At 36.5% G+C, this 16,869-nt stretch overlaps 1 protein-coding gene across 2 annotated transcripts in view; it reads left to right on the top strand.

Annotated features, from left to right (window-relative positions):
* Gabrb1 (gamma-aminobutyric acid type A receptor beta1 subunit) overlaps positions 1–16,869 on the top strand; it is a 394,680-nt gene that overhangs the window by 140,742 nt on the left and 237,069 nt on the right. For both annotated transcript variants that reach the window (XM_028780796.1, XM_028780797.1), the window contains exon 4: positions 15,723–15,943. In XM_028780796.1, coding sequence (XP_028636629.1) covers positions 15,723–15,943 — 221 coding nt within the window. The remainder of the gene's footprint in view (positions 1–15,722; positions 15,944–16,869) is intronic.

The following is a 16,869-nucleotide window of genomic DNA, read 5'->3' as shown; positions in this document are numbered from 1 at the left end:
GAGGAGGAGGAGGAAGAAGAAGAAGAAGAAGAAAAAGAAGAAGAAGAAGAAGAAGAAGAAGAAGAAGAAGAAGAAGAAGAAGAAGAAGATATTTTTAATATGCTGTCTTATTTCTGGGTAAATGAGTAAAGTTTCATTCGATAGCATGTAAACATTATCTATTAATGTTTTGTATAAAATCACTGCCTAGTGCAGTTACACATAGTTTTAGAATTTCTGAAAAAATTATTTGCTCTTTTTGCTAGAATTATAGATCAGTTTAAATTGGTAATGAACAAAAATTCTGGATATTAATTATCTTAATTTGTGTATTAGTCTTCAATAATGTCATTTGAGGGTGAGCATATGTTTCAGATTTGTAATGCAGTAAGATTAACTAGCATTTATACACACAGCATTGATGTAAAGTGACTCAAACTCACTACACCACTTAATTCACATTTCAACAAACATGTTTGGTCGTCTATATCTTCTGTGACACAGAACTATGAACAATCTCCTTTGGGTAGTTCTAAATCAAGTAAGACAGAGATTATCAGAAAACTATTCAGGAAATATTAATATCCAAGGAAATAAGGAGTGTTAAAAGTGCTCAAAAATGTGAATGACTAACTCTGAAATCAAATATGTCAGGGTTTTATCCTCTTCTACACTTTCAAGACCTTTATGGTAAGCAACCTATTTCCATTTACCTGGGTCACATAGCTGTGTTCCTTCCTACGTCTGTTCTTTCACGCTCTGACTCATAACAACGTACTTGGCCCCTTTGCATGTATGTGCTAATCACACCCACAATACAACTTATATACAGAATGTGGTCACTGTTAGCACCTAGTTGCCAAGTATTCTTATTGCAATTCTGTCTACTCACACAGGTCACAAACGTGGTGGATAGCATCATGCTCCCTTCTTATCCATCCAACTTAATTAAGACATCGGGTGTTGACTTAAAGGTTCCATCTATTTCCACTTTCTTCCTACTTTTTGCCATCATTGCTGTATTAAATTAACTGTTATTTGTTCTCTAGGTTAATATAAGAGGTTATTAAAAAATATTAGTCCAATCAATACTGTGGTTTCCTTACTACAGAGATGTAAGGGAAGAAAAGTAGAGGCACATTGAGTTTTCTGAGTGCTTGAAGGTGGGGGGAAATTCAGGCCATGAGCTGCTTTTACTACTAATAGAAGAACTGAGGTACTTGGAAAGAAGCAAAGCTAAGTATCTCCATCTGGTCTATATCGTTCTCAAATAAGAAATATATATTACAATGTTTCCTTCTCAGCATCTGGCGTAACTCTGTGATTACAAAAAATAATCACAAGATCTTTTTCTTTTTTTCTTTTTTTATAGATTAATACAATAAGTTTATAAGTAGAGAGAAATATATCATTATTATAGTACATTTCCATTTTTATGAAACAACATACACTTAAGGTGAACCTAAAATTAAATACTTACATATTTTCCAGTGTCTTATTTACCTTCACATATGAATGCCTGTACTCATGCACATGCATGTATATATTTGAACATTGCATTTTTCTGGTTGTTATGGAAGAAAGTGTGCATTGAATGTGCGTGTGTCTGAAGAGATTACTACTAGTATCTCTCACTTGTCACATTTTTGTACTCTGTTTTATTCTTTGTTCAGATTCTTTTTTCATTAATTAATTTATTTATTCACTTTAAATCACCATCACAGCCTACCCCAACACTGGTTCTCCCTCACACAGCCCCTTTTCCCAAACCTCCTTCTCCTCTGAGAAGGGGGAGATGCCCAGGTTATCATCCCACCCTGGTACATCAAGTCACTTCAAGACTAGAGGCATCTTGTACCACTGAGGCCAGACAAGACAGCTCAGTGGAGGAAGCAGGATCCACAGGCAGGCGACAGGTTCAGGAACAGGCCCCTCTCCACTCTTTGGGGGACCTGCATGAAGACTAAGCTGCAAATCTGCTACATATGTGCAGGGAGCCTAGGTCCAGCCCATGCTTGATTTTTAGTTGATAGTTCAGTCTCTGGGAGGCCCCAAATGTCCAGGTTAGTTGACTATCTTAGTCTTCTTGTGGCATATCTATTGTCTTCAGGTCCCTCAGTGCTTCTCCAAAGTCTTCCATGGGACTCCTTGAGCTCCGTCTAATGTTTGGCTATAGGTCTCAGCATGTCCATATGCACTGTTTGGTAGAGCTCTCAGAGGCCAGTTATGCTAGGATCTGGTCTGCAAACATAACAGAGTATCATTAATAGTGTCAGGGATTGGTTCTTGACCTTGGGATGGGTCTCAAGTTGGGCCAAACTTTTGTTGGATATTCACTACATCTCTGCTCCATCTTTTTCCCTTGATATCTTGTAGATAGGCTACATTTTGGGCTGACGGTTCTATGGGAAGGTTGGTGTCCTTATCCCTCCACTTGGAGTTCTGCCTGGCTACAGAAGGTGGCCACCTCAGGCTCCATATCCCCCACTGCTAGGAAGCTAGCTAGAGTTGTCCCCTGTTGACCCCCAATTTCTATTCTCTCTCCCCTGTTCTTCTTATACCTGATCCCTAAACCAGTTCCCCTCCCCATCCCTATTGCCACCCAATTTCCTCCATCCGTTCACCTTCAATGTCTATTTTATTTCTACTTCTGAGGAAGATTCAAGCATTCTCCCTTAGGCCTTTCTTGTTCTTTAGCTTCTTTGGATCTGTGGATTGTAGCATGGTTATCCTGTACTTTATGGTTAATATACACTTATAAGTGAGTACATACCATGAATATTCTCTTAGGTCTGGCTTACCTCACACAGGATATTTTTTAGTTCCACGCATTTGCCTGAAAAATTTATCATGGCCTTGTTTTTAATAACTGGAAGTATTCCATTGTGTAAATGAACGATATTTTCTTTCAAAATTCTTCAGTTGAGGTACAACTTGGTTCTTTCCAGTTTCTGACTATTATGGATAAAACTGCTATGAATATAGTTAAGCAAGTGTTTTTCTGGAATGGTAGAGCATCTTTGGGTATATGCTTAGGAGTGGTATAACTGGGTCTTGAGGTAAAACTATTTTTCTGAGAAACTGCCAAATTGATTTCAGAGTGGTTGTACAAGTTTGCACTCCCACCAGCAATGGAGAAGTGATTCCCTTTACTCTACATCCTTGCCAACAGGAGCTGTAACTTAAGTTTTACATCTTTTGACAGGTGTAAAGTAAAATCTCAGGATCATTTTGATTTCAATTCTCCTGATGAGTAAGGACATGGAACATTTCTTTTAGTGTTTCATGGCCATTGGAGATTTCTATTGAGAATTCTCTGTTTAGCTCTGTAAGTCATTTTTTAATTGGGTTATTTAGGTTGTTGGTATCTAGCTTCTTGAGTTCTTTACATATTTTGTATATTAACCCTCTGTCAGATGTAGGGTTGTTGAAGATCTTTTCCCATTTTTAGGTTATCATTCTGTCCTATCATGGTGTCTTTTGCCTTACAAAAGCTTATCAGATTTATGAGGTCCCATTTATTAATTATTGATTTTTTTTGCATGCATCTGACAGAGGGTACAGGATACAACTTAGATAAGGACAAGTGAGTCATAGGCAGAGTCATAGTGACTTGTCCCTGAACCTTCACCCAGCCGATACCCGGTTCTGAAAGATATCTGTATTCCCCCTGAACACCCACACTCCAGTGTCATTCCCTTCCCCACATCCTGCCTTTCTGTGTTTATAACCCCTGTGTGAATGAATTATGATTTGAGAAAAAATAAATTATTTTAAAAAAAAGAATCATGTTGGAATTTTGGAGGGAATTGCATTGAATCTATACGTTGCTTTTGGTAAAATGGCCACTTTCACCATGTTAATCCTTGAGCATGGAACATCTTTCCAACTTCTCATATCTTCTTCAACCTTTTTCAGAGACTTAAAGTTCTTGTCATATAGGTCTTTCACTTGCTTGCTTAGAGTTACCCTGAGATATTTTATGTTATTTGTGGTTATGGTGAAGCATGTTATCTTTCTAACTTCTTTCTTGGCCCATATGTCTTTTGTATAAAAGAGGGCTACTGATTTCTTTGAATTTTTGTAATCCAACCACTTTGTTGAAGCTACTATCAGCTGTAGTACTTCTCTGGTAGAATTTCTGGGATCACTTATGTATATTCTCATAGCATCTGAAAATAGTGATACTTTGACTTCTTCTGTTCTAATTTGTATTCTCTTGATCTCCTTTAGTTGTCTTATTGTTTTAGCTAGATCTTCAAGTACTATATGGAAGATAGAGAGAGAGAGTTGGAAGCCTTGTCTTTTCCCAGATTTTAATGAAGATGCTTTAAATTTTTCTCCATTTATTTTTATGTTGGCTATAGGATTGCTGTATATTGCCTCTATTGTGTTTAGGTATGTGTCTTGTATCCCTGATCTCTCAAAGACTTTTAACATGAAGAGTGTTAGATTTCTGTCAAAGGCTTGTTCAGCATCTAAAGTGATGAGCATGTGTGTTTTTTTCTTTCATTTGTTTTTGAGGTGGATTACACTCATATATTATTGTATATTAAACCACCCCTTCATCTCTGAGATGAAGCCTACTTAGTCATGGTTGATGATATCTTGGATGTATTCTTGGATTAGGTTTGCTAGTATTTTGTTGAGTATTTTTGCATCAATGTTCATAAAGAAATATATATAATAACAAGGAATAAAGTAACAAGCTAATTGGTACTACAACAAAGAGTTATTTCAATTTTCTTGTATCTGATGAGGCTTGCCTTTTTTAACAACTATATGGTGCATTTTAGAGAAGGTTACATGAGGAACTGAAGAAATAATATACTTTTCTGTTTGGGTGAAATATTTTGTAGATATCTGTTATGTCCATTAGATTCATATTGTTAGTTAGCTTCATTAGTTTTCTGTTCCATTTCTGTCCTAATGACCTGTCCATTGGTGAGAGTAACATGTTGAAGTCTCCGACTATTAATGTGTGGGGAGTCAATATGTGATTTAATCTTTAGTGATATTTCTTGTAAGACTGTGGGTGCCCTTGCATTTGGGGCATAGATGTTTGTTTATATTTGAGACATTATCTTGGAGGATTTTTCTTTTGATGAGTATGAAGTGTTCTTTCCCATCTCTTTTGATTAATTTTGTTTAAAAGTCTATTATATTAGAGATTAGAATAGGTGTTAGAATAGGTGTTCAAGCTTGTTTCTTGTGTCCATTTGATTGGAAAACCTTTTCCAGCCCTTTACTCCAAGGTAAAGTCTATCTTTGTTGTTGAGCTGTGTTTCTTGTATGCAGTAGAATGATTGACCCTGTTTAGACATCCACTCTATTGGTCTGTGTCTTTTTGTTTTGTTTCGTTTCTTTTTTTTCCTTTATTTTTCTTGGATATTTTATTTACATGTCAGATGTGATCACCTTTTTCCATTTACACTCCAACCAACCAGAAACCCCCTATCACATCCTCCTTCCTCCTGATTCTATGAGGATGTGCCCCCACCCACTGGCCCACTCCCACCTCCTCACCCTCAAGTTCCCCCATACTGGGGCATCCAGCCTTCACTGGACCAAGGATCTCCTCTCCCACCTATGCTCTACAAGGCTAAACTCCCCTACGTTTACAGCTGGAGCCATGGGTCCCTCCCTATGTGCTCCCAGGCTGGTGGTTTAGACCCTGGGAGCTCTGGTTGGTTGGTATTGTTGCTCATCCCATGGAGCCACAAACCCTTTCAGCTCTTTCAGTCTTCTTTCTCACTCCTCCATTGGAAATCCCATGATCAGTTCAATGGTTAGCTGTGAGCATCTGCCTCTGTATATGTCAGGCTCTGGCAGACTACTAAGGAGATAGCTATATCAGGGTCCTGTCAGCATGCACATCCTGGCATCCACATCAGTATCTACCTTTGATGACTGCACATGGGATGGATACCCAGGTGGAACAGTCTCCAGACAGTCCCTCCTTCAGTTTCTGTCTGACACTTTCCCTCATATTTGCTCCCTTGAGTATTTTCTTACGCCTTCTAAGAAGGACCAAAGCACCCACACTTTTGTCTTTCTTCTTCATGAGTTTCATGTGGTCTGTGAATTGTATCTTGGGTATTGCAAGCTTTTGGGCTAATATCCACTTATCAGTGTGTACGTACCATGTGTGTGCTTTTGTGACTGGGTTACCTCACTCAGGATGATATTTTCCAGTTCCATCTATTTGCCTAAGAATTTCAAGAATTCATTGTTTTTAATAGCTGAGTAATAGTCTATTGTGTAAATGTACCACATTTTTAGTATCCTTTCCTCTGTTTTAGTACATCTGGGTTCTTTCCAGCTTCTGGCTATTATAAATAAGGCTGCTATGAACATAGTGGAGCATATGTCCTTGTTATATGTTGAAGCATCTTCTGGGTATATGCCCAGGAGTGGTATAGCTGGGTCCTCAGGTAATGCTATGTCCAATATCTGAGGAACTGCCATACTGCTTTCCAGAGTGGTTATACCGACTTGCAATCCCACCAACAATGGAGGAGTGTTCCTCTTTCTCCACATCCTCTCCAGCATCTGCTATCACCTGAGTTTTTGATCTTAGCCATTCTGACTGGTATGAGGTGGAATCTCAGGGTTGTTTTGATTTGCATTTGCCTGATGACTAAGGATGTTGAACATTTCTTTTGATGCTTCTAGGCCATTCAGGTTTCCTCAGTTGAGAATTCTTTGTTTAGCTCTATACCCCATCTTTAACAGGGTTATTTGGTTGTCTGGAGTCTAATTTCTTGAATTCTTTGTATGTATGGGATATTATCCCTCTCTCAGATGTAAGATTGGTGAAGATCTTATCCGAATCTGTTGGTTGCCATTTTGTCCTATTGGCAGTGTTCTTTGACTAACAGAAGCTTTGTAGTTTTATGAGTTCCCATTTGTCAATTCTTGATCTTAGAGCATAAGCCATTGGTGTTCTGTTCAGGAACTTTTCCCCTGTGCCCAGGTTTTCAAGGGTTTTCCCCACCTTCTCTTCTATTAATTTCAGTGTATCTGGTTTTATGTGAAGGTCCTTTATCCACTCGGACTTGAGCTTTGTACAAGGAGATAAGAATGGATTGATTTGTATTCTTCTACATGCTGACCTCCAGTTGAACCAGTACCATTTGTTGAAAATGCTGTCATTTTTCCACTGGATGGTTTTAGCTCCTTTTTCAAAGATCAAGTGACCATAGGTTAAATGCTTTAACTTTCCTTGTAGCCCACTATCCACCAAAGGTAGTGGAAAGGAAAGGTTAATAAAAGGGGGATGTGGACCCATCTATAAATTCTTTTGGGAGATTCTGATCTTTGTCAGGATATCAGCAGTTCAGTTCACAAGAATCAGTAACCATAGCACCACCCACTTGCAAGCACCACTCATGAGTCAGAAATGGCAGTTCAATGCAGAAGGAACTGCAAGGCTCTGCCAATAAACCCAAGACTGAGGAAGTGACAAGAAGCCTCTGGAATACCACTAGGAGTTCTTTGGTGCATTTCTTTCTATGAAGTCATGACAAACTATGATCAGTGAAAAAGGCAAGGCCAAACAATGTCACAGCATAGACAGTAGAGACCAGCATCAGCAAAGCCCAATGAAGACCAGCAAAGAGTGGCAGGGCGAACCAATGCCACAGTGTCTGTTGGGTTATTCTTATATCCTTTCTAAAGATCAAGTGTACTCTCAAGCGTCTGCTCTTGCTCTAGCAAAACATCACATGCCCTTTTTTAGGTAGCTTCCAGAAAAACACCATGCGTCTGTTTTCAATGATACAACTTCCCACATATCTGCTTAAGCAAAACATCCCCTCATAAGAAAGTTTCCAGAAAAACATCACATGACACAAATAAGTCTCCAGCAAAACCAGAAATCTCCACTTCACATCCCTCTTTCTGTTTAAGAATATATATATATATGTATATGTATATATATATATGTATATGTATATATATATACATGTATATATATATATATCTTTTTCTCTAACATTAACAATCTACACACAATGAAAACAATTATAAAAAGTACAAAGCTAGAACTTTACATCACACTTTAAACAAACAGCTTAAGTACAAAACAGTTAAACAATAGTCTAACAAAACAACCTTAATCGCTGTCAATATACAATAATTAAGCAAAACAACCATAAATTTCTGTAGATGTACAATAATTAAGCAAAATAACCTTAAATTTCTATCAATATTCAATAATTAAGCAAAACAACCTTGAATTTCTATTAAGAAGCACTAGTTAAATAAAACAACCTACCACTCTAGATGGTAACAGCCATAACATATCAGACAACCAAAACCATCTACTCCAACTTAAGGGATCAAGACAACAGTCTTCTTCTATATAATTGTTACCCACTGAATTGGAGTGAAGAATTCCTGTTTGAGGCCCAATGGAAAAAACTAGTATTCTGAATAAGCTAACTGTTAACATTTGTTACCACTCCTTGTGTTTATCCAGTCTCTGTGTTGAAGATATTTTTGGGACCTTTGACCTGCTTCTCTTATTCCTATCATTCTTAGGCTTGGTCTTTTTATGGTGTTCCAAATTACCTGGATGTTTTATGTTACCAACATTTTAGCTTTAGCATTTTGTATCAATTTCTTCTATCCTGTCTTCCATGCGGGAGATTCACTTTACATCTCTTGTATTCCGTTGGTGATGCTTGTGTCTATAGTTCCTGTTCTCTTTCCAAAGTTTACATCACCAGGATTGCCTTGATTTGTCTTTTCTTTGTTGCCTCTATTTCCATTTTCAGGTCTTGAACAGTTTTTTTTCATTTTCTACACCTGTTTGTGTTTTCCTGTATTTCTTTGTATCTATCAATTTCCTTTTCAAGGACCTCTACGTGTTTGGTTGTGTTATCCTGTATTTCTTTAAGGAATTTATATGTTTCCTCTTTTAAGGGCTCTATTACCTTCATAAGATTCGATTTAAGGTCATTTTATTAAGATTTGGTTGTATTAGGATTTCTAGGACTTGCTGCAGTAGGATAGCTGGGTTTTGGTGGTGCCATATTGCTCTGGCCTCTGGGGCTGCAGTTAGAACTGGAAGTCCCTGATGTCAGCAGGCCTCTGGGATTGCATGTAGAACTGATTGTCCTGAGTGACAGCAGACCTTCATGGATGCAGTCAAAGTTGGTGGTCCCTGATGGATGCAATTTCGGATTGTAAGTAGAAGTGTGGACCAGAAGATGGAGCACAGCTGTTAGGTTTACCAAGAACCCAGCAGGCTGGGACTTGGTGCTTGGGGATCTCATCTGATTTTCCTGGACAGCAAAAGGTCTCCAGGGATACAGGCAGAGATGTAGCCATGTAAATGAAATGTAGACAGGACACAGCAGAACTTGTTGCTGTTGGGTTTGCCCAGAGAGGCTGGCAGATGAGGAATTGCGGTCAATCACAAGCTGTTAATGTAATGAATTTATTATTCTAATTAATAAGAAAATTTGACACAGAAGATTTTTTAAGTTTTTTTTTCTTCCTTTAGATTTAATATTTTGATATGTCTTACCATAGGAGCAATCTTAATTATTTGTGCTTCTGATCACGTAAATTGTAGACTATAAGGCTTGTAAAACGTTACCATGTGGAGCATAAATTTTATCATCCATTTTGAGAAACTTAATCTCGTTCATCAGTTCTCAATCTGTGGGGTCAATACTCCTTTGTGGGTCAAACGGCTCTTTCACAGAGGTGGCATATGAGATATCCTGCATATCAGATATTTGCATTACAATTCATAACAGTAGAAAAATTATATTTATAAAGTATAAACGAAATAATTTCATGGTTGGTGGTCACTTCAACATGAGGAACTGTATTAAAAGGTTGCAACATTAGAAAGGTTGAGAATTACTAATCTAGTGGTTAAGGAAGATTTTTAAAGTCTTAATGAAAATCAATATTTGTGGTTTGTGCAGTATATGTTAGGTTAAAAATACTAAGGTCTTTCAGTAGTGTCACCCCAGAGTTCCAGATAGAGACTTAGTAGTCACTGCACTGGAGCAGAATCATGTACTTAGCTGTCATGTTGGTGTCACATGTACACATGTGTTGCTGTGTGTTGGATATGGCATTTTTACATGATTTCATTTGGTATAGGACAAGCCACAGTATTGCAAATGATTTTCTTTGTTCACTGAGTTGACTAATTTCAAACATTTCCAGAAACAAATAGAACACATCTGACACAAAAGTCTGACTGCCAGATGGAGAAATCAAATGGGGCTGTTATTATTATTGTTGTTGTAGTCGTTGTCATCATCATCATCATCATCACCTGCCACCACCCCTGTTGTCACAACCAGAATTCTCTTCAGATGTTGCTAAAGGTATTTTGAAGGGTGAATTTTCTGTGACTTTAAAACTACAGATTTAAAATAGAATCTTTCCTATATTCCCTAGGGGCTGAGGGTGGGAGTAAGTGATTTGTTCTGTGATCCACAGACTAGGCTACTATTGATAAATTTTAATAAGCAAGAACAGGCACTTTCTAAAGAATGGTAATAAGAGAATGCATATATTTTAAAAGTGTTTTTAGCAAAATATGGCTAAGACATAAATACAACAAATATATATATATATATATATATATATATATATATATATATATAAATAGTTGAAGTAATACTCAAAATGTGAAAGGAAAAATTAGAAATTAATTCAGAAATTAATACAAAACATGGAAGATAAAAAGGTGAACACTTTTTGTATGGTGTACTTTCCTACTACTAGACAAATTATTCACATAAGTGGGATATTTCATTAGAATCAAGTCTTTTCTGATTCATTTTTACTATAGTTTAAATTGACTTATCAGGCAATCATTGAATTTATTTTTGTAGGACACAAGTAATGGGTTTCTCTCTTTTTTTTTCCTTATCATTGTACAGTGTGCTGATTGTTACCAGCTGGTCTCCAGGTGACTTTTCTGGGTAGTTTTCTTTTTTTGTTCAAAGAAAATTGCCTTGATACAAATTATGTGTGCTTGCTCTCTCTGAGTTTCTCTGGTTAATAAGCCAAACTAATCCAAAACATGTGGCCTTTACTTGAAAATCATTTAACACCTGTGGTTCTCAGGCTGCTCATAGCATTTCCTCTGTACAAGTAAATTAACTGTAATGTCAGGTAATTTAATGTTTCATTTGATACACACACACACACACACACACACATACACACACACACACACACACACACATGCATATACATATAATGATCTAGTCACATCATTATTTTTTTCTGGTTGTAAAATATAAAAATTTAGTCAGTGTAGCCAAGGGAGTATAATATTACATATGATACAATGAGATCATAAGCAGAAGATATATTAAAGATACACCAAACCAGAGAAGTAGAAAGAAATAGAAAACCATTATGCATTTTCTCATTCATTATCTAACAATGACCTCTGCCTTTAAACTTTCTTTGCTTCCCTTTTTATAACCTGGCTTTATACAACAATGCACTCTTAATTATTTGCCATGACCTTTGAACTCAGTCTCACTGAGTATGTGTCATAGACTTTTGCTAAGTAATAAATTCTTTATGAACTCCATCTCTTCTTTTTGAGTCGGGCATATGTTTATGGTACGTATGTGAAACAGATGCTATCTAACCTTTATTCTTGAACCTGGAGAAACATACAGCCAAGTAATATAGAGTTTGCCTGTGATTCACCAGCTGTAGCTGTAGATAGAATACTCACCATCAGCAAGAACTTTAGTTGTGATACTCCCCATTATACTAAGAGCTGTAGACAGTATAGTGTTGATCAGCAGGACGGTGAGTAGGAAACTTTCCAACATGCAAAGATCTGTAGGTGATGCACTCTCTATCAGCAGGATTGTACATGGGATAGTTTCCATCAGAAGGGCTGTAGGTAGGATACTCTCCATCATCAGGAGCTATAGATACAACACTTTCCATTTTTTTAGGAGCTGTAGGTAGGAAACCTCACTGTCTTGTTAGGAGCTATAGGTAGGAAACGCTCTGTCAGCTGGAGCTTTAGCCAAAATACTGCTAGGAGCTGCAGCGGGAGGTAATCGTGTAGAGCTTAACAATAACCAACCTGTCAGGAAAAGTAAACATAGCTTTGGAAGGAACAGATCTCAGAGTTCTACTAAACTGTCATGAATGTTTTATACAGAACAGGGATTTTACTTAGAACCTCTTGCCGCATGTATTAAAATAGATGAAAGTATGGTTTGAAAAAGAGCCTTGATTCTTTCTCAGAATACAGCTTTTATTTTAGAACAGTTTAGAAGAGGGAGAATTTTTTCTTAAATCCTTCTGGAACCAATATTATTAGATATTAAAGCAATATATTGTCTCTGCTAACATTGTCTGAGGCATGTGCTATTGACACAAGCAAGTAATAAGGCACTCCCACTTTTCCAGGCCCTCAGGAAGACCTGTAATAATACCTTCAAGTAACTGGTATACCCCACTATGGCAAAATAGCAAATTTTGTGTTAGGATTCTTTAGCAAAAAAATGGTAAAATATGTTAAAAGCTCAGATATTTCTGTAACAGTGATGCAGGACTCTGAAGTATTTACGTTGAAGGCAGGATTTCTCAATCTTGATGATGGAAGAGAGGTTTTCAACTGTGAATATTTTGAAGCAGCCAATTCTTTGTCGTGGGGGCTGTGACGTGCATAGCAGTGCAGTCACAAGAAGTCTTGTCATCTCCTCACAGAGGCTAGTACCATCACCCAGACAGCTCTTCAGATGTCACCAAAAAGGTATTATTTAAAGCAAAATCTTCATGACTTTAAAACTATAGATCTAAATTTAGACATGTATTTTCTTCTTCAGAAAGGAAAAAAAGTTAATACAATTTCTTCCGTGAACAGTCTTTGAGTGTTCCTGATTTGATATGCTCTCTCTTTCAATGAATCAAATTCTTTTATGCTTCAATTAGCTTGACCAATTTCATTAGCAATCTCACACTCACTAATCCCATTTCCTCAGTGTCAGAGAATCCCCTTTGGCCTGTAGTTTCTATCAATATCACACTTCCCCTGAGGAGCAGCTTTCATAGCTCAGACAGCCAGATGAATGACTGTAATACTGCCAGATTCATACCTGAAAGTAGAATTCTTCCAATGTTCTGGGCCAAAAGCAAGAATTTCTTCCTGAAATTTCAAAACTCTTTAGAGCACTCGCATTTTGAATCACCGAAAACTTAATAGAAAGAAAAAAAAATGGGTGGTAGAACAAAGGACAGCAATCTTCTGCATTTTTTTTTATCTAAAAGTAACATATATGTCCAGATATGGTTGTAAGTTTTATTATGGTTGTAATGGATAGAAGAGAGCTGGGGAAAACAGATCTCAGCTCGGGAAAAAAGAGGATATTATATTGTGTGCCGCATCATAGAGAGGGAAGAAAAAGTAGATAATGTTATACTTTAGGTCTCCCTATATGGTTCACCATATTGATATGATCATTGTGGTTATTAATATGACCTATTGACATTTCTTTTTATCATAATATGAGGTCCCAATTCAGGCTACTAACTTGAGAAATGTTTGGAAATACAAGATTTAAGGAGGGCTTGTTCCAGTCACTCATCAATGTAATATATCAGCACACAGGGTTTGCCTTAAATTATTTCTTACTACCAATTGGGGATGTCATTGCCTAACTTAGATAAGTGATGTAATTTTCATTCAATATTTATTTAAAACAGACTGAGTTATGTATAGCACAGCTCTCACTAGATGCGTACAGTTTCTTACTTCTCCACTGAAAATAAAAGAGCCACCAAAGGGTGGAAGGGTGAGGACACAGAAACACATAATACGCATTCATGTACGCACTCACATATTCACACATAGACGTGCACACATATTCACCTTCCTGAAGGTTACCTATTTATATCCTTTATAGTAACATTAATTAACTCCCTGTTGTTTACTTACTACAAATATATTTTAATTACAACATTCCACATTGATATATTTATTGATAAATGTTAAATATACTTATCATGAATGACATGATATTTTTAAAAATGTATATATTTTAGGTGGATAAACTGAATAATTACCATAAGTATTATTTCACATACTTATACTTTCATGGTGAGAACATTTTAAATCTATTCTCCTAATTTTCAAGATTATGCCTTTTTATACTCTAAGATTGTACCCTAAAATCTTACTTATTGGAGAGACTTATTGAAGTCAAGACAGTATATGTGGGGGTGGGAGGCAGTGAGTTCATCTACATATGAAAGTAAGCTACTGTTTCAGGCTGTTCAAAGCTTCTGTGTATGCCTAGAATGGAAGATTAGACATCATTGCCTTGAACAAGGAGGAATGCCTCTGAATGAATGCAAGATGGTTTCTGAGTAAATTGTGACAGTGGATCTGACTACATTGTTTAAAGGTGATGAAACTGGTTATCTGGGGTCAGTATTGTCTTAAGATTTAGTATTTTTCAGAAATATGTCATTATATATTGGAGCCTCTACAGGGGATGACCAGATAAAAGCCTCATCATTCAAGTCAGTGACCTTCCATTTCACTACCAAAGCCAGTACACATATGGTGTACAGTAGGTTGATCATCGGTAGAGTATTCACAATCACTGATTTTTATTATGTTAGAATTTACACCTGAAATACTTCATGATTTTACTGTTCCAAACTTATTTTCTTATAATAGCCAGTTATACATTCGTTTTAGAGTTCTTTAAAATGAGACAATAGCTAAAGAGCTATGGTTGGTACTGATCACCATCCTCCTGTAGGAGTCTACGCAGACTGAGGCCAGATATTTCTGTCATGCATTGACAGAGAAAAGTGTGGTCAGATGTCCTCATTGTAAGCTTTTACAGAGTGTAGGAAAACATAGTGTTAAGATTAAATCCAATTCAACCCAAATCCATTCTTCACATGGAACAGAGATAACAACGTTGTCTTCAGGCTACATAATTATCTTCATCTATATATGAATTATAACAGCTCTTCAGGACACACAGACAAGTTGTAGGTCGCTATGAATATCTAGAGAAAGGCAACTGGTAACATTCAAGAGTTAAATAGTGCACTAGTCACCCAAAAGTTGTTGTGGTTTGAAAATGCTCTTTTTTAAGAGCACATATTTTAACGTAGATCAAATGTGAAATAAAACTGAAACCATGATATCCAGGGTGAATATTTTTGTTGGGTGTCTTGCAATGTTTTTCCTTTTGAATTTCCCCGTGGAATTATTGCCATAAATTTCAACCTTAAAATCGAACTACATATATTTGCTCTCTCTTGATGAACTATTTATACCCAGTAAGGCAATGCCCAGGACTTCGAAAATATATATTGCTCTGTGCTTAGAGCTATAAATTTCTAAGTATTCAAATATATCTTTTGGGGAACATGGGAAGGGACTCTAGGCATCCACAATTCCATATGCATAGATTATTTTTATAAGATTTATCATTTCACTTCATATTGGTGTTTGTGTATATGATGTTGTATCAGGGAACATGTGTCCTATAGCACATATGTGTAGTTAAAAAGATAACTTTGTGGAGTTTGTTCTCCTTTTGCACCTTTACATGAGTTTCAGAAAATGAACTCAGCCTTTCAGGTTTGTGCTACAAGCATTTTTTACCCTCAGAACCTTCTTGCTGACCCTGTGTATTTGGATTCTCAACCAAGGTCCTGAAATGCTGGTGATGGTAAAATTCCTATTTGGTTTTTTTTTTTCACAGGATTATACACTCACCATGTATTTCCAGCAGTCTTGGAAGGACAAGAGACTTTCATATTCTGGAATCCCATTAAATCTGACCCTTGACAACAGAGTAGCTGACCAACTCTGGGTACCAGACACCTACTTTCTCAATGACAAGAAATCATTTGTGCATGGGGTTACAGTGAAAAACCGAATGATCAGGCTGCATCCTGATGGAACTGTTCTCTATGGACTACGGTAAATATGTTCCTATTGCCTTGTTTTATGTCGCTGGTTTATATTCTCTTTCTAAAAGTATGTAGAAGTGAGTGAAGTAAGGAAGAGAACTGCTTATATATGTAGCTTTAGCAAATATCTTTTGCTAGAAAAACTATCGTTGTCTATCTGAGCTTAATGTAGACAACGTGGCCCATCAAGTGTAAGTGAGAAGTTCTTTCTGGACCATCAGATAATACACAAAGTAGTAAAATTTATTATTGTGAATAGATTTAATCAATTGCATGATTATCTCAAAGCTAGCAGGACAGAACTGGAACAGATTTTTGAGTGTATAGTTAATTATGAAAGAAAACAAAACAGATCTTGGAGAAATTGGAAAATTTGGGATATTTTGGAAAAAATCATAGTATTTTTATTTCCATTTTTTTATATCTTTGTGTCTATATTTAAGTCTATGATTCATACTAAACTATTTTGAGACATTTTGCTAGAGCTATAGGTGGTGGTTGAATTTTCTCTAGAGTTCTCTAATTTATTCGAGGATAATTTGTTGAAAATGAATTTTCATCATTGAATTGTGCTGATAGCATTGATCTAATATTCAGGTGGATTTTATACACTCAGATGTGGCACACTTGGCTATTTATTTATCCCTAAATGGGGTCACCCACTTTTAATTCAGGTGGCTCAGAGCCAAGTCATGAATGCAATGTGCATATGTTCTTTTATCTTATATTTATATTTCAAGTTGCTTCAAATTTGCCATTCTTTTCAGGTTCCTATAAGTTTTAGAACTAATATGTTCCATCTATCACAAGAAAATCTATTAGGGGACGTGCTGAGTCAACTGATTAGTATGGGAAGAATTAATATCATAAAATTATACAGCTTTGCAACTCATGAATACGATATATCTTTATTTATTTGGGCTATCTCCAATTTAT

This window comes from Grammomys surdaster, unplaced genomic scaffold, assembly GCF_004785775.1.
Source record: "Grammomys surdaster isolate TR1022 unplaced genomic scaffold, NIH_TR_1.0 372, whole genome shotgun sequence".
NCBI classification, from domain to species: domain Eukaryota; kingdom Metazoa; phylum Chordata; class Mammalia; order Rodentia; family Muridae; genus Grammomys; species Grammomys surdaster.
Note: the sequence above shows the minus strand (reverse complement) of the source record. Positions and strands in the feature narration are given on the sequence as shown.